General features: G+C 48.8%; 1 protein-coding gene across 4 annotated transcripts; it reads right to left on the bottom strand.

Moving 5' to 3' along the window:
- Positions 1 to 644: 644 nt before the first annotated feature.
- Positions 645 to 17,381, bottom strand: ctnnb1 (catenin (cadherin-associated protein), beta 1). Of its 4 annotated transcripts, none has more exons than XM_015356984.2 (16): positions 17,144 to 17,381; positions 7,415 to 7,465; positions 6,635 to 6,859; positions 6,043 to 6,296; positions 5,711 to 5,949; positions 4,914 to 5,115; positions 4,685 to 4,829; positions 4,493 to 4,596; positions 3,686 to 4,024; positions 3,399 to 3,557; positions 3,053 to 3,172; positions 2,805 to 2,955; positions 2,589 to 2,710; positions 2,161 to 2,221; positions 1,591 to 1,812; positions 645 to 1,372 (listed from the first exon to the last, which is right to left on the bottom strand). In XM_015356984.2, exons 2-15 carry the CDS (start codon positions 7,425 to 7,427, stop codon positions 1,604 to 1,606), a joined length of 2,343 nt encoding a protein of 780 aa, XP_015212470.1. In that variant the 5' UTR covers positions 7,428 to 7,465; positions 17,144 to 17,381; the 3' UTR covers positions 645 to 1,372; positions 1,591 to 1,603. The 4 variants fall into 4 exon arrangements, with proteins under 4 accessions (XP_015212470.1, XP_006635591.1, XP_015212471.1 ...); XM_006635528.3 differs by having other exon boundaries at positions 17,148 to 17,381; XM_015356985.2 differs by having other exon boundaries at positions 17,247 to 17,381.
- Between the last annotated feature and the right edge of the window lie 764 nt (positions 17,382 to 18,145).

The raw sequence follows: 18,145 nt of genomic DNA, 5'->3' as shown, positions 1-18,145 counted from the left end.
ATAAAGCAAAGATTCCAAAAACAATGACCTGTGTTCCAGATTGAGAAACTTTTTTTTCCAGTGCTATGCTTTTGGGGGTAAAGCATGCAGGTCTTATTAGATCAAAGTCTGTACAGGCACTTGTGTAGTTTTAAGGCAGTGTAAGGTCTTTGTATACATTTCTGCTTACACAGGTAGGATGAAGTTTTGGGATAGTGTCAAGTCACTAAATACATTCAGAGAACGCTCCTGCAAATGTAGGGAATCTGGGTTTTTCCCCATGAAGTTGTTAAGACTAGTCATCCCATGAGGTGTGAGGTTTCATACTTATTAGAAGTCAAAGCAATTAAGTAAAATCAAGTACCCAGTTGCATGAATGCCAGAACCTTACAGTATTTGATAAAACCCGATGTGATAACTTCATCTTCACAGCATAAATATGCCGTCTCAAATACAAATCGGTAGCTCCCTCAGAGAATGCAGACATCACATTTGTCACAGAGAACAAGCTTTTACAGTTCATCCCTTTTCACTATTAATTCACCCAGGAACACACTTCCATTCACCGTGAACCTGCAACAAGGAAAATGAGCCACCTGCAATTGTAAAAGTGTCAATACTGTTGGCAACTTGTGTGAAACATTATGAAAGAAGACAGGCATAACTGAAATAAAAGTCCATTTTATTGTTTAGCCATTTCATAACCATGTTTCCAATAAGCACAGCAGGCTACAACAACTTACGGTTTTCATTAAACTACCTTCAATTGCAAAAATTCTGGCCCCACCCAAATGCACCCCTTTGGAACAATCCTTAGACACTGGAAACAGTTTCTCTGCTTATGTAAGCATTTAAAAGAATGTATTTGGACCATTTCCAATTCCTGGTTTTATACAAAAGCTACACAATGTTACACTTTATTCAGAATACAATTAAATTGATTAGTGTTCTACACCATTACTTGATAAAATTTAGAAACTTATGGAGCATTACCACTATAACTTAACACTACAAGAAAGACTTAAAAGGAATACAAATTACTGCAAAAAATGACTAGACTAGTTTAAAGCAAGCTAGATCAGTACCATTACAGAAACTGAAAAATAAAAAAATAAAAAGTAATAAAAAAAGACAGGCAAGGCTAGGGTTTGAATTTCCATCTTAAGATCCACTCTTGTGCATTCTCCATTTAGGCACCAGCTCCAAAAATCCTTTTGCAGTTTACTCCTCAACCAAAAAGGACCAGAACAAAAAAAGTTTTACTTCGACTGTTCCCATAGGAAACTCAGCTTTTGTTAGTGTCAGGCACTTTCTGAGATACTAGCCCACCCCTCGAGCCCTCTCAGCAACTCTACAGGCCAAATCACAATGCAAGTTCATTCAGACGATACAGCTGTGGAAAAAAGCCAAAAAAGAAACAAGTCAGAAAAAAAATCACTTACTGCTGTTCAGGTCTAGAAAACATTACATTCAGCAAGGCACTGTTTTATGATTAGTAACACTCCCTCCATCACACTTATCATGCAGAACATCACCAGGAAACTACAAAACCTTAGTCTTGGCGGCATGAAGTCTTTATTGAAGTCTTTGTTGAAAAAGGCTCACTCTTACCTAAAGTAGTAATTTACAGATCAGTATCAAACCAGGCCAGCTGATTGCTATCACCTGGGGGCAAGCCCTCAATCAGGTCCTGGGCATGCCCCAGGTCTGGCAGCCCATCAACTGGGTACTCAGCGCCAGGGTGATGGCCACCCATGTCATGGTCCATCATTGGGTCCATACCCATGGCATCCTGCCCGTACCCGCCAGAGTGGAACGAACGGTAGCTAGGGTCTGCAAATAAAGTGGTTGGAGGGGAGGGGAGGAAAGCACACAATTAGATGTTAGAAGCGTAAAAACAAGCAGCACACCCAAAACACGCAAATAAACCCCTGTACCTACTTCGGCACGTTCTTAGAGGTCACAAGATGGCACTTCACGCTGACAGGGGAGCCCTTGCTCAGTAACGGGCTCTCCCTCTAAGCGTATGCTATGCGGTGTAGTTAGTCTTACTTGGTGTGCAGTGAAGGTTTATACGCTACAGTTGTTCAGCTGTAGTTACAAGTGAGTTTATTTCAGAAGTGCACTCCAGCTCTCTGAGACAAAGCTGTATCCGGGAAGTGACGCTGAAAAAAAGCTCACCATCTTGACGGTAGCCAAGAGGCTCTCCCTGGGCTCCAATGTCAAGTCCAAGGTCTCCAGTCTAGAATGAGAAAAAACACTAAGAAAAAAGGCAGAAGAAAAGCAGCAGTTTCAAAATATAGAATTAAAAAAAGTATTGTATCCAACCTCTAAGAATGCTTTCCTTAACAGGGATGCAGAGGATGTCAAAACAGACTGGTATTGGATAAAGCACATCAGTGATTTAACTAGAAACCAAATGTTAACACGTATACCACGCACAACCTCTCAAATCGATCTGAAACTTACTGTGAAATAGTTTTAAAATATTTTCAAAGTGAAGGTTACCCAAACTGTGAATTAGCACAGGACTCTTTGGGGGCAAAAAACAACCTCAGGCACACACTGCCAGGATCATTGTAGAGTAACTTGACAGTTGTATGAAATACCTCATTCCAGGTCATTGGCTCGGTCCTGAACAGAGAGCTCGTCAGTTCAACAGACAGGCGCTTTTTGTAGTCCTGAGGCTTGTCCTCCGACATGCGGAACAAGACCGCCGCGGCGTACGTAGCTGCAAGAAACACAAAGGGGGCAGAATTACAGCACTTGCCAGCTGGCACAACCCAAGCCCAACAGGGGAGAGGCGCCGGGGAAGCCTCGCTCACCCACGCCCTCGTTCCTGGAGTGGAGCAGCTCGGTCAGGGGGGCGGTGGCCCCCTCCGCCTCGATGGCCTCGGCCGCCTCCTTGTCCTGGGCCAGCTCGCAGAGCACGCCTGCGGCCACCCTCTGGATGTTCTCAATGGGGGAGTACAGCAACTGAAACAGGGAGCAACAGAATACTTCCATTGGGAACCGCTCCAGCATCGTGGGAGGAGCCCGGTTCCGCAGAAAGGCCAACCAAAGCATGCTTCACCTGCACGAAGAGTGGAATGGTGTTGAGCCCCCGGATGACAATGCGGTTGTGAACGTCTCTTGCCAGGATGTGCAAAGCTCCAGTGCAGCCCTCGACGATTTCTTCCATGCGAACCCCTTCCTGCAACACGGAAATACTTGAGCTCGGTCACTTCTAGACAAACCGAGGCCGCTGCATTATTCAACAGGCCCCATTTATCAAGCGGAAATCCCAAACATTTTTCCCCCCAATCTCGCTTCTGCTCTCAAAGCACGAAACCCACCCAACTCATTACCCCCATTTCACTCCGGAATCGCCATCCAGAGAAGGAAGCCGGGTTCCCTTATCCTCAGAAGCACAGACTTACCACGAACTGCTGCTGTGTTCCGCCCATGGAGGTGCGGCGCTGCGTGTCTTGGTGCGCTCTCACCAGCAGCTGCACCAGCCTGGGAATGGCGCCCTGCTCACGCAGCGGAGCATGGTTGGCTGGGCACAGGGCCAAGTTGCGGATCAGCCCCACCGTGGCCTGGACAAAACGAACAGCGGAGGGGAGGTCTGTGAGCTCGGAGCAACAGGAGGGTCAGCACACATTCTAGCAGAGGCAGATACAGAAGCCTTCAGCCACACAGGCCAGCTGACCTCATGAGGACACACCTTAATCAGCGGCCAGTGAGAGGGAGGGTGCAGCAGCTTCACCACCACCGGCAGGCCGTAGTGGAGGCGCACCGCGTTCTGAGCCATCTCGGCGTCCTGGTGTCGGCTCGTCAGGTGCCGGAGGGCACAGATGGCGGGCTCCGTGATGTCCTCCCGGTCCCCGGCGCGCAGCACCGTGCGCACCAAGGCCTCGATCCCCCCCACCTGGCACACCATCATCTTGTTCTTGTAGTTGTTGCAGGTGAGATTGGAAAGGATGCCGGCGGCACACGTCACCACGTTGATGTCATCAGAGCCCAGCAGCTGCACCAGGGTGCCAAGGAGGCCTTCCATCCCCTCCTACAACAAGAGGGAACATTGCCGCGTCTAACAATTGACCGTTTGCTTCACTTTCAGTTATGCACCGTAGACCCGGAGAACGAGATCTCTGCTCCTCTGTATACTTGCATATGGCTGGATTAACAAACAAACTTGAATCCCAATAGCAGATTTTGCGGTGTACTAGATAAGGTGCAAGTTCTCGGCCTGGACCTGCGATTTGTTGCACAGAACAGTGTAAACCGTGTCCATGGACTTGATAAGTTAGTAAATGTCCTTGTATAGAACCTACAATCTGGTAGTTAGCAGTAGACATTTGCCACTGAAACCAGGTTACTCCTGTAATCCGTTTAGCATTTGCAGCCTGTCACTTTAAAAGCACTTCCTCCAACGAAACAGGAAAAACGCATGTATATGAACTCCAATCTTCTCAAATCTTTGCAGTCACATTTCCAGGTAAAGCACAGGAAATTACTGCTTCAAACCAACCTGCTTTGTTGCAGCATCTGAGAGATTTCTTAGGGTCCAAAGACAGTTCTGAACAAGACGCTGACTTGGGTCTGTGAGGTGGAGCCCCAGTGCCTGCATACCACCTAAAACACACAAATGAAAGCTCACACCATCTCTTTATTTCAACAAGCTCCCAAAGCTGAATAAAAATGGATATCATTTTTAACATACCTGCTTCAACAATGGCAGGCTTATTGCTTGAACAAACAGAAAGCACTTTAAGCACTCGACTGGTGGTCCAAAGCAGCTTCTCGTATGTGTAGGTCCTCATGATGTTGACGAGCGCCTGCGGACCTCCGCTGGCTAGGATGATGAGCTGTAAAGGGGAGGGAAACGCTTAACGTCTTGAAGGGACTCAATCTGTCAGCACCACACTTGGATTCAGGGACCAGCACCTTACCTTGCTTTCCTGGTTGCCATAAGCCAAGATCTGGAGGCAATCAGTTGTGATTGCAAGGAATTTGACATTTGTCTTGTTGAGCAAGGCAACCATTTTCTGAAGGCCACCAGCCAGACGAACTGCCATCTTGGCCCCCTCCTGGTGCAAAAGCAGGTTGTGGAGGGTTGTGATGGCGTAGAACAGTACTGAGTCGACAGGAGACCTGAAAGATCAACACCGACGATAAGGCATGTGGCAAAGCCAAGTCCTAACTCAAAGCAAAGCCATTATCCACACATTACAATAAAAGTCACTTTGTAAATGTATACAATTAATTATGCACTGTAGGAGCACAAATCTAGCAGAATAATCAGACCACTAGCCAACTCTAGTGTTATTAATAAACCCAATCTGTTCATTTGAGAACTAAGCAATGCTGAAAAACTAAAAAGGAGACTAACAGTGTTTAGACATTTATCTCCACCTAAGAACTGGCTGCAAATAAGGTAATATAGCCCATTAACAAAAAATGGAAGCTACAACTTTACTGTTAGTTGCTTTTACTTTGCAACACACACCCACCACAATTTATCTGCCTTTAAACTAAATTTCTCAATTAAACACATCAAAGCAATATACTGCGACACTGCGGACTAGGTAAATGTCAATACCCAGCACGCAGGAGAAAAGATGAGCAAAACCTGCATACATTCAGAAACTATCCAGATTAAGTTATATATTCTGTAAATATTCAGATGAAAAGCAGACAGGGTGGTGTTAACCTTATGATAAGCCATTAAGAGCCAGATGACACTTACCCCAGCATTTTGACTAAGGCAGGGATGCCACCCGACTTGAATATTGCAAGCAGCCCCTCCCGGTGGTGAGAGAGGTTGTGAAGCGTGCCAGCAGTGCACCGCGCCGTTTCCACATCGTTCGTGTTCTGCATGGTGCGGACGATGGCCGACACCATCTGGGGCGAGCGCATGATGGCGTGGCGGGAGGCCTCTTTCTTGGACAGCTGGTGAACCATTACTGCTGCCTTGTTCACAACCACCTGCAGAAGACAGACGGACACGATCACTTAGCTGGGAAGCGGGTGCAGCCAACAGGGGCAAAACCTGCTTGTACCGCCAAGGAAGAACCCTACCTGGTCCTCGTCGTTCAGAAGCTTGGTCAGCTCTGGGATGGCTCGTGTGGCCAGCTCAGCGTCGTCCTGATAGTTGATCAGGTTCACCACAGCGTGCTTCAGCATCTGGGAAGGTTCTGCCAAGCGCTGCACGTTGGTAGGGTGAGCGCCATCGAACTGCGTGGAAGGGATCTGCATGCCTTCATCGAGTGTTTCTGGAAACATCGCAGCCCTCACTCTCTGTGCTCTGGTCATGGCATACTGTCCATCTATATCTGCAGAGAAAATGACATGTAACTGCTGGGTTTTTATTAAATTACCTGCCAACGTTAACCAATGATCCAGTCCTTTTGATTCCTCTGATGCAGCTCTGCAATGACACCTCAGGTAAGACATCTGCAGTGCCGACCGGAAAGCTGGGCTGACTTGGCACAGTTCAAGTCATCACCAGCCCCCACAATGCATGACACAAGAAGCTCATTCCAAAACACGTAATTTCACCTGATCGGTTTTAATCACACCAACAAACGCCCAGCCACAAGGGCGCAGGGCAGAGACACCTCAAAGCACTTCTGCACCCAAGAGTTAAGCAAGCCAAGTTCAAAATGCCCACCTGCCACCTGATCCTGAGTGAAGGACTGCGAGAATCCCGTCTCCCATTCGTACAGGACCTGGTTGTCCACATCGTCGTCCTCAGGGTTGCCCTTCCCACTCAGGGAGGGCGCTGTGGTCGTTGCTCCAGAATGGATGCCAGAATCCAAGTAGGACTGCTGTTGCCAGTGGCTGACTGCTGCCTTACGGTCTGGCTCCATGGCCATATCAAGCTCCATCAGATCAGCTGGAAACAAGAAAGTTGAAAAGGGACTCAGACTTCAAATCCATCCCCCCAACAAAAAAAAGGCTGTTTTATTCAGAAACCGAAGTGTCAAGGAAACGAGGTAATATGTGGATACAAGGAGATTAAGAAGCACAACTCCTTTAAATTAAATAGATGGTGCAAAACAGAAAACTGAGGAAGATTTAGCAAAACTGCTAGTTGTTCTAGATAACATGGCATTACCGCTCGGTAAAAACCCTTAACTTCAACAAAAAGACAGAAAAGTCAACTGTGGAAATGTTCACTGTAACACCTGTAATAAAAACCATGAATTTTTCAATCGAATAACCCCCCTCCCCCCCTTCCCTCGCAACTTTCCATATATTAAAGAGTAAGGAAGCCCTCTGCCACTTTGCACCAAAAAAGGGTTAAAACCGCTTCCCCAAAGAGCAAGTGTTTAATTGTAGGATGCAACACAGTAACAGGTATTGTATAACTATACTGGACCCGCCATCTATAGCAAGACAGTCAAGTCCTGTTGTAATAACTCAAGCAGCAGGTATTCAATGAACTCACCCTGGGTAGCCATCTTCTGTTCAGAACCCGCAGCCTGCACAGCGTCCTGTTCTGCAGGAGAGGACAGGAGTGTCAGCGCGGTGTATTCCAGTTCAGACAAAGTCAAACCAGGAACATGTGAATCAAGCTCGTGGGCGGGGCGCGCTCTCAGTTTAAATCACAGCCCGTTTTCTCATGTCCGCGTTACTCACAATTTAAATATCCAAATGGCAAGAACCGAGACCTATTACTTTCCAGTGCGGTGGAGGAAAACACCCAACCCCACTCTTGTGAACACCCTCCCCCACAGGAAACTGGCCCGGGGCTGCGTCAGTGGAAATCCTGCCGGGTGCAGAAGCACCTAGGCCGAGATCAGATACGGGGCATCGAAACTGCACAAACTGCAAAAGAGCTGGCTTGAACTTCCGACGGCCAGTGGCTTCCAGATTTGCTCATCACAAATACTTGAATTCACAGTACTATAAACCAAGCTTTAACTAACCTTTCCAGTGGAGTCTTACCATCGAGTCACAAACATTTTATTCATAGCCTTAGTTTTATCAACTGAATCTCTATTAATAATGTAGTAATTAGCTTTAGAATGAGTATTTAGCAGAACCTCAAAACTATTAAAAACCCAGAGAAAGTGCTTGTAACTGGAACATACATTATGGTTCTTCCACAAACAAAAGCTGACCGCTAGGGTTTTTAAAAAAACAAAAATGCTGAATTAAAAAACAGCCCCCTGTACAGGCTCAATTAGAAGTCTTTCCTTTGCCAAGAGCTGGATATCTCCAGGGTAGACTGGGACTTGAATTCAACAGTTGAGGCGGTTAGCCAAGCCCATTGTCCACACCTCAGATTCAACCTACCATTAACACGGAATAAGGCAATTCTATTCCAAATAACCGAGAAATGGTATAAAGCACCCTTATTAAAAACAGTAATGTGAAGCCTGCATGCTGATGTAGCTCCCTAAAACTAAAAAAATGCTGTCGATTTCTTTAAATTTAATCCCACTTCCCTGCATTTCCTTTGGTCACTGCTGAGCTCTGCTGATGGTCCTAGCTCTGAATATCACACTGTAAGGCTGACCGGTCAACTCCTGACCACAGCGCTTATACGCTCATCTAGAAGGCTCAAGCAGCAGGTCTGCTACTGCTTCCCTTCCAACCACAAGGTAACATCCCTACCTGGCCCCTGTCTGAAACCCTTAAGGGAGAGGAAAGGGTGTCTATTGGCCATAGACAACTGAAAATCCTGCACTCATCTATTCCTCACAGGAAGGTACAACACTTTTGTGCACAATCCACCCACAAAAGTCAACCATTTCTCATGCCAGCTGATAACTGGGGGGCCAGTTTTGAGAAAGGGGTCAAGTGATACCCATACCCTCTGAACTGCAGGTATTATTCCCTGGTTTAATAGTTTTCCTGTTTAAAAACACCCCCAGATGCTTGAAGAAAAACAAAAAAGGGGATAATATTCTTCAATTTCTTCACAAATCTCTTTAAAAGAAACCCATATCTGAATAGTGGGGTGCACAAACAAGTAATGGCTTGCATTCTGAACAGCACTTCTCATTAACTGTCACACACACGTCTACCACAGCCATGTGACACCCAGCTAAATGCCAGGGACAGTTCTACACAACACACCAGCTGGATGTGTTAAGTGACTTCAAATAACTTCAGCCAGAAATTCAGAGAGCCCATACTGAACAAGCACGGAGTTATTTTGCCAGTACACAGGGCTGTTTATGAACAGCACTAAAGCATTATTAATGAGCACGCAGCCAGTTCCTTAGGTCAACATCACACCTGACAGATGGCACCGCCCACAGCCAGTCATCATGCTGCAACAAGAATACTGGTACATCAGCACCCCTTAACACAAGCAACCTGGTTTTCCTTTGAGATCTCGGATCACAGCACCAAACAGGTCCAACCTCACTAAGCTTCCAGGATCAGGCTGCAAGGTGGGAATGCTCCAGGCATGCAAACACCCAGGGTGTTAAAACTGTAAGACCAGCAATATCCCAAAGGGGCACTCGAGACCATTTAAGATTCTACACTGAATAATAAATCCTATGCATTACAGTAAACAAACACAAATAGTGTCAGGCTTGAACAGAGGACCACCTTCGCTTTTTCACAGTACACACTGCTATAAAGGTCCAAGAACAAAGATTCATTCCAGTGAGCAAACATTTAATCAAGCAGAACGTCTGAGGCAAGGTACATACTAAATTATGAAGTGCTCCACATCTGACAGTTTCACCATCTTGAGTACGATTTCCTTAATGTAATCACTCCCAGGCTACCTTAGGTTTTATCATATTAAGATATTTAAAAATGGAAAAATCCTTAGCCATGTTATACAAGTAAGGATCTACACCTGGAACATGAGGAAGACCACAAATGAAGGCCATTTGAGTCGCACAGCTACCAACCCCCGTTCCAGTGAGTCTGGTTGGCAATCAAACCTGACCTGCGTGTCACTGGGAAGAGGAAGGAGGGAAACTGCAACACCCTGCAAAAACAGAAGCACAGGGGACTGCCTGCCCACCCCACACAGGCACAAACCAGAACTCACCCCACAAGCGCGAGGCAGCAGTGCCGAAGCCCCCTGCAGGGCAGCTCATCCTAGAGCCAGTGCCTCACGAGATGGGCTCCCCTGATGGGCTCATCATAACCGGCACACGTACCACAGCTGCCCAGCAGCACGCTCGGCAAAACCCGTCTCAGTCCTAGCATGGCACTACGCTGCTCTGCTGAACACAAAGCTTCCTAGAAAAGGCCAGCCATTTCCCAATAAAAACTCACTGGCACCAACTGGTCTCTTCATCCCCTGTAAGTGTTCAAGCGTGGGGGATAAGCTTTCAGTTCTTTTAGCTTATGACCTCAAAACCTTAGCCATGCAAACAGCACTTGTCTACAGCATAAAGATAAAAAGGACATTAAATACCGTCTCATTAACACTACTGTGGAGACAGGGAAGACCAGGCTCCACAGTGTTAGTTAAAAGAATCAAGAAAGATATTCATGCCAAATTAAGAATCTTGTCTATAATTATAAACCTTTAAGGAAACAAAGGGTCCCAAACTACCACTGACCAGTATCTTCAAAATATGAACTCAAGTTTTGAATGTTTATAACAAAGAAACTGCATTTTTAGGAGTTCGCAGTGCTCATTTTAAAACCATCTTCTCAGAAACATTTCAGTCGTGTTCAGTAAGAAAATTTAGGCTGTAAACAAAATATTACTAGCTTTTGTGAACCCATACAAAAACCATTCTGGACAACGCAGTCTGCACAAACCATCTCAGCAGAACATCTGAAAACACGACTGCGCCGTTGCCCGTCACACACACACACACCTGTGACCTGGCTACAGTGGTCACATGAGGCCAGCCAGCTGCTGCCCCACTGGTCGCCACCAACAAAAGCTGATTCTTTGCCAAGGCTGTTACAGTGAAGGCAAAACGACACGGACAGAGATCACAGCAGCAGCGACATGGACATGACATCTCTCTCACCGACTCTTTGTGTGGCGAACTGGCTGGGACTTCACCTTAATCTCGAGCCCACTGCATGCTGAAGGCTGGGATGATCTTATAGCACCCATATGGGGCCTTACAGCTGAAAGGAGAACCAACCACAGATGCCTGAATGGCTGCTTTGTATTCCTACTAATGCAGCAACAAGGTTACCACATGCGAGACAAGGAACAGTTTGCAAATTAACTGGGCAGAAAGGCAAGTCTTCCTTTGTTCATTGTTGGGATCCTGCCACTGTTTTGTTGGGAAATTTGATCAGAAAGTTCATTGTTACGTGGCTTTTACTCTATTGACCTACTATTGTTGAGTTGTGTATTCAAACACATTTCAAGGCAATATGAATGGATGTCACATTCACTTGTTGATTCTGTATTACATTGAATTATACATTGATTCCATGTATTAATAAAAAAAAGTTTCATGACATTCGCTACTTACAATGTTATAGCAAAGACTATAAAAGTAGCAGATTATTCTACACACAGTAACCATGCCGATTTAAAAAGAGGTTGTAAACTACACAAAGCCAGAAGCCAGTAGCTTGTGGCTACTAGTGGAAGCAGTACATGGTGCACATGTGCAGTGCACATTTTGCCCGAGGATGCAGATCATGGGATTCTGTCCTCGACACAGGAAACACTGCTGGCCCTCTGCTCTCCAAGCGCCTGGTGCCCAGCACTCCGCAAATGTGTTTTTATGAGGCTCAAGTGTGGCAATCAGGGCACCCCCAGCGAGTGAGCGGCTCGCGGACACATGTGGTGCCCGGTGGGGATGAACTCCCACGGAGGCCAGCGAGGAAGACCCCAGGACCCGCTCAGCACAGCCCTGAGGAGGGGCTGGCGATCCCAAGCAGCGCTCGGGACCCGCCCCTCCACCGAGCCCGTGCCCGAGTGCGCTACACCACACCGGCTCAGCTGTACACTGTTCACCGAAGGAGACGCACACTCCTGCCAGATACAGAAAGGGCTTTTACCCAGCTAATTGATTCCAGAAACCGCAAGAGCTAACAAATCTGAGGAACAGATGAATAGCAGTTACACACCATATTCGAGTCAAGTGAAAATATACCTTCATAAGTAACAAATTAAGGACTACACTAGGCCTGAATTGACAAAATTATAAATAGGCTTTCAAGAGGCGAATGCACATCATATCTAAAAAGAAACAAAGGCTTGTCTTCAACGTGGGAAACAAGCAGTATTCTAGACCCACAGCCATAGCCAAGTCCTTGGCAACAATGACAAGATCTGCAAAACCTAGCCGCTCAAAAGCTACCATTATAGTTTCAGCTCCAATAAAGGATTTCATATGCAGACATGGCAACTGCTGCACATTCCTGCACTCCCCGATTCACAAGCATCTTCAGACACTTGACACTCTGGGCACAATGAATTGCTATATTAACACGGTTTAATCAACTCCCCACTGTACATTAGTATGGACTACCCAGTTGTCGACACCATCCAGAACCAGCAAAAAATGCTCGTGGATCTCCAGCCTAAAAAGAAAAAAATCCCAAGTGCTTTAGCCAGTCAGCTGGTAAGCACTGAAGCAGCCAGGGAGCTGCAAGAGGCACTGAGATGTAAGCGACAATTCAGGGCAAACTGGAAAGGTGGTCTTGCTAAAGAGAGTCAATGCCCATGAAATCAGAAAAATGTGCAAAGCATGCTGCTCCTAGCTCGAGCCATAAATGATGCAATGGGTCACAATCCAGCCCCTGGTGATGAGAAGACATTCAAACTCATATGCCTGAATGCTTCCCAGTCAGCTCATCTTCCCTATCACACAAGCCACACACTCCCTAAGCACTGCACCACCATAACGTGACAAACTATCCCCGGACACTTAAAAACACCAGTGGGGCTTTCATTTCCTGCATGTAGAATAAGGTCACTGTTTTAACGTGTATAAAATGGGACCAAACCAAGAAAATGCCCAACTAATACTGAAGCTTTCCACTTCACAAGCCAGACATACCAAAACAAAGAGGGGAGAAAACCACCTACTGTCACTGTACTGCCCTGCCACTTCAAACTACCCAAAGCAGAGGGGTGGGGCTTGTCCCAGTCCTGAAATGTATCCAGTGATAAGCCTCCACTAATCAAAACCACAATGGGATTAGACAAGCTAGAAAAAAAAGCTTTTGCAGTTGGCAGAGCAATCAAGATGACTCAATCAAACCAGCCCGTTTGGTTTGTCGCCACATGTATTATAAGGACAGCCCTAGATCTGTGAAGTAACGGCAAGTTAGCCTTTAAAAAAGTATTCTAACAATTACTTTTCAACAGGGAAGTCAAAGTTAGGGCAGCAGCACCTTCAATGAGAAGATGAAGATTCTACAGCTGTCACTTCAACCCAAGACTGTAATATAAATTGGTAACGAGTAGGAAACAAGACTCAACTCTACCAAATTTAAGGTAAGAAAAATCTGCTGCAAATTTCAACAAGTTGCAAATATTAGGTCCTAGTCTTTGCTACAGATCCCTGTAAGCACACAAGGCCCCACAGAAACCTACCTGAATCCACAGCAACACAAACACAAAGACATGAGCTAGTGCCCAGGTGTGGCTTCACAGAACTGCACAACGTGTCACTTTTCATTCTATACATTTGTGAAGAACTCAATTGCAAACTGACAAGGAACCACAAGAACAACCATTTGAATGAAGAGGTTAACTCCCCTTTCAAAACCATCACAAAATGCCCAATGCCGCCTGGTTGAACACTAAACCTCGAGGTTCGATCATCCTTTGCTGTACAAGAGTAACTGCCAAACCATGGAGTATAACCATCGTCGTGCTGAGTATTTACTCCAACAGCTATTTTACCTTATACAAAGATCACAACCCCCCCCATAGTCCTGGTTTCATCACAGGTCATTGTAACAGTTGCTCAAATCGATGGTCGTGGAAATGAACTGATTCAATCCCTGACCAATCTACCCAGGTCGGCATCGCACACAATCAATCATACTGGCCCGTTCAGCCCCAGCCATCAGTCAGCAGTGCTGAAGCACAATCCACAGCCCTTCATGCGGGTGGACTTCCAACCCGTTTACACATTACACACGTTTGTCCTTCACAAAATGAAGTCTCCACGAACTCATCTGGTATTTTACATCGCTAGACGTTGACACAGCAGGCTGCCCACAGCGACTGTACCGATGGCCCTTCACCAGCAGCCTGCAGGACAGCTTGTGTCCTTTACTCAAGTCTGAGCTCTTTCAAACTGAGGAAAACACGGGGCCAGCTGGAAAAAATACCTTACACCAGAAACACCGGTCTTAATCTAGCAACGGAAATGAAACTGTAGGACCCACTAATTCAATACAAGAATTACAGTATTCCACGTCAACTCATTTAATTATGCAAAAAAAAAACATCACAAAGGCAATTCTTACTTCAGGCAAGGAATCAAAACACAGTACAGCAAAAGGGAAAACTACGTTTTATGTGACTATGTCCAAAAACTTCTAAACTATTCTAATCTGCTTTTATTTTAATCAAATCCAGTTATAAAGATTATAAACAAAGATTTGATTCACTTCTACACACAAGCATATTGAGGATCGGGGTAATAACCCTTAATTCACAAGTCATTCTTGAACCAGGAGGCAGGAAATCTTTATTTACCTACACCACACCTCTTGTACAGACACCCCCACCCCCCACCAATTACCGCTAACAAAAAATAAACAGCCTACAACCAATAACACTTAGTTGCAGTACTCAGGAAGAAGAAACAGTTGATTAGTTCTCTATGAAAATCCTGACTGTTCCCAACTTGATCAACAGTAAAACACCTTTAAAGCGCTGTTGTTCGTAGCTGTAGCATTCCAGGTTGTGGACATGTTTGAGAGATTAGTTTTGCCAAGATTAATCATAAAACAGTCGGGGCAAATCTAGGTTAGTCAACACAGATCTTATTGTGTATAAATGTAAAAAACCTGACTGTGTTGGGGGTGTCTTAAAACATCAAGTCCGATAGGTCTCTGTCTCATTTTGAGCCCTTTAACCTCCACCATGGAGAACATACCATTTCTGGCATTTTCCACCCAGAGCAAATCACCTAACTGATCTCAATCAAGGTTTAGCATAGACCTTTCAGATAACGCAAACAAAGAAACCACCAAGCGCTCACAAGTAAGCGTGCCACAACCCCACCTATGCAGCAGAGTATGTATTATGTAGGGCACACATGACCAAACATCTCACGCCAAGTTTCAGTCCCACAACCCCCTGAGTCTGCCACTGCCTAACCTGAAGCACACCAGTGCCACCAGTCCACTATGAAATCCCACCCCACCCTCCTCCCCACAGGCCAGCGCAACCGCATTTTTTCCACAGGCCGAGAGGAATGCCTGAGCTCTGCTCACTTCGGCACTTCTCCGCGCTGCAGCTGAAAGGGCTCGTGGTGAAGAAATAAAAGATCTGCTGTTGGGCTCTCGGCCCCCAGCTTCCAGACAGCCGCCTGCACCTCCCTCACACATATGGAACTCATTTGGTGCAGAAATCTTCAAAGGAAAGGCAGGCTGCTAGCACACCTCCCCCCAAAACCGCCGAGCAGTGAAACACGACCCCGAAGCCTCCAGCTTCGCCTGCCTCTGCACTGCCTCGCTCCAGCTCCTCGCAAGCCAGCCTGAGCGGCACACAGCCCAGCCCTCCGCGCAACAGAGCCACACAGCCAGGGCTCAGGCTGAACCAGAACCTCGGCTCCACCTGACTGCTCTGGGGCTCGGGGCTGTAAGCGCTCCCCCGAAGTCACCTGTTGATCTGCAGTTCCCCCCTCCAGGACCTTACTCAGAGCCGGGGCAGTTGAACCCCCCCGCAGGACCTTACTCAGAGCCGGGGCAGTTGAACCCCCCGCAGGACCTTACTCAGAGCCGGGGCAGTTGAACCCCCCACAGGACCTTACTCAGAGCCGGGGCAGTTGAACCCCCCGCAGGACCTTACTCAGAGCCGGGGCAGTTGAACCCCCCGCAGGACCTTACTCAGAGCCGGGGCAGTTGAACCCCCCGCAGGACCTTACTCAGAGCCGGGGCAGTTGAACCCCCCGCAGGACCTTACTCAGAGCCGGGGCAGTTGAACCCCCCCGCAGGACCTTACTCAGAGCCGGGGCAGTTGAACCCCCCGCAGGACCTTACTCAGAGCCGGGGCAGTTGAACCCCCCGCAGGACCTTACTCAGAGCCGGGGCAGTTGAACCCCCCGCAGGACCTTACTCAGAGCAGGGGCAGTTGAACCCCCCGCAGGACCTTACTCGCAGCTGGACAAATACAGAGGTGCCCCCAGCCCACTCTCACGGCTAACGAGCAGGAAGCAGCCACGGGAGTCCGGGTCACGACCGCGGCTCTGTGCTCCACACTCACCCACCCGGGGGGGGGGGGGAGGGGTCGACCACCCAACTTCCCTTCCCGTTCAAACAAAACGCCACCCCAAAGTTAAAGCGCTGGGCATTTCCCGGAGCGCGGCTACAGTCTTCGTGCGTGGGGAGGGGGGGGCTCCCCACCCCCACGGGCCCCACGGCCCCGCAGCCCGGCGCGCAGTGCGGGCTCTCGGGTTTCACTCAGGCTCCTCCCCGCCTTCCGCTCCGGCCTCTGTCCGGCCGGCGGGGCGAGGGGACCGGCAGGCCAGCAGCCCCCCGGGGGCGGGGGGGTCATTCAGCCTCTCAGCGCCCCACTCCCACCAGCAACAACAACACGGCGCACGAAGTTCAGGCGCCACCACGCCCGCAGCTTCACGCCCTCCTGCCTGCCCGCCTCCCCCCCCATCAAGCAAAAACAACAACTCGCTACCGAGCCACGCAAACCGGGGGGGGTGGAGGAGGAAAGAAAAAAAAAACACGATGAACCGCACGCGAGCGCAACCCCACCACCACCCCACGCGAGCTCGAGCAGTTCCTCGAGGGTGGGATAAACTCGAGATTTCCAAGCCCCACGCACCCCCCCACTCCTCCTCCCCGTCCACATGCACACACACACACGGGACCCACGATCACCACACCTCACGGCCCGTCCGGACTCCAACTCTCCCGGCGGTGGCACCGGGAGAGAGCAGCCCGACAGCCCCGGACCCCCGACACGCACACGCAGCCCACTGCAGGTCCCGAGTGGGGAGAGACAGCCCGAGAGAGAGAGCCGGGCCACCCCGCCGGGCGCCCAGCCTGCCTGCCTGCCGGCCGGCCCGGGGCTCACCTACCGCGGCACACCGCCTCTCTCCGTCCCCGGCGCGGACCGGCCCGGCTCGGCTCGTCGTGCGAGGCGCTGGAAAGGGCGAGGAGAAGCAGCAATAAACCACCTTCGGCGAGGACGGAGGGGTAGGGAAAGCGAAGAAATCGAAGCCGAAAAGGCGCTCGTCCACCGCCGCAGCCCAACAGCAGCTCCGCCACAGGAAGCGGACAGAGAGACTCAAAATGGCGGCCGGCGGAGACGGGCTCTTATAACGCCTCCCGGGGCCGCTGTATCCTGCCGCGGAAAGTAGAGCCCTCCATCCGCGCTCCGCCTCCCGGCCCCCCCCCTTGGAAAAAAAAAAAGAGCAACGCCAACCACAACAACACAAGCCGAACAACACAAAACGGGCCCGACCCGCTGTCCTGTCGCGGCTTTAACGTCTGCGCGCTTCGGGTCGTTCGTGTTGTGTTGGGTTTCGCCGTTGTTGTTTTTTGTTCTGTTTCACTGTGCCCTCGCGGCGGGAGGAGGGGGGTGAGGGGTTAGAGAGTGCGCAGGGATACGGGAGGTGCGGTGGCGGCGAGGTACCTATTCATGAGGCTGGAATGCGAGTGGGTGTGGGAGTGGGTGAGGGTGAGTGAGGTGTGGGTCACGGAGGGTTCCCAGCCGAACCGCAGGGCGAGGGGAGACCCGCCTCGGTGTGCACTCCGGGGACCTTTGTCCTCCAGTGACCGAGCAGACCCGACCCACGGGTGCACCCGTGGAAAACAAGAGAACACTTCAGATCTCATTTTGTTTCCAGTTTTTTTTTTTAAATAAATAAAGCATGGGGGGGTCACGGCGATGCGCTGGTAGGGGGTTGTGTTTTTTTACGGGGTGTCCTTGCCGGCCCCCGGTCCGACCCCCAGCGTGCGTGTCGTGGTCGACAGGAAACCATCGGACGGCACAGGCGCCCCAGGAACAGGGCAGCGGATCGCCAACTACAGCAACAACAAAAAACACCCCAGCTAGCGCAACTTAAAGCCCTTT

The sequence above is a fragment of the Lepisosteus oculatus genome, chromosome 10, assembly GCF_040954835.1.
Source record: "Lepisosteus oculatus isolate fLepOcu1 chromosome 10, fLepOcu1.hap2, whole genome shotgun sequence".
In the NCBI taxonomy this organism is placed as follows: Eukaryota; Metazoa; Chordata; class Actinopteri; order Semionotiformes; family Lepisosteidae; genus Lepisosteus; species Lepisosteus oculatus.
The sequence above is the reverse complement of the archived record's forward strand: the minus strand, read 5'-3'. Positions and strand labels throughout refer to the sequence as shown.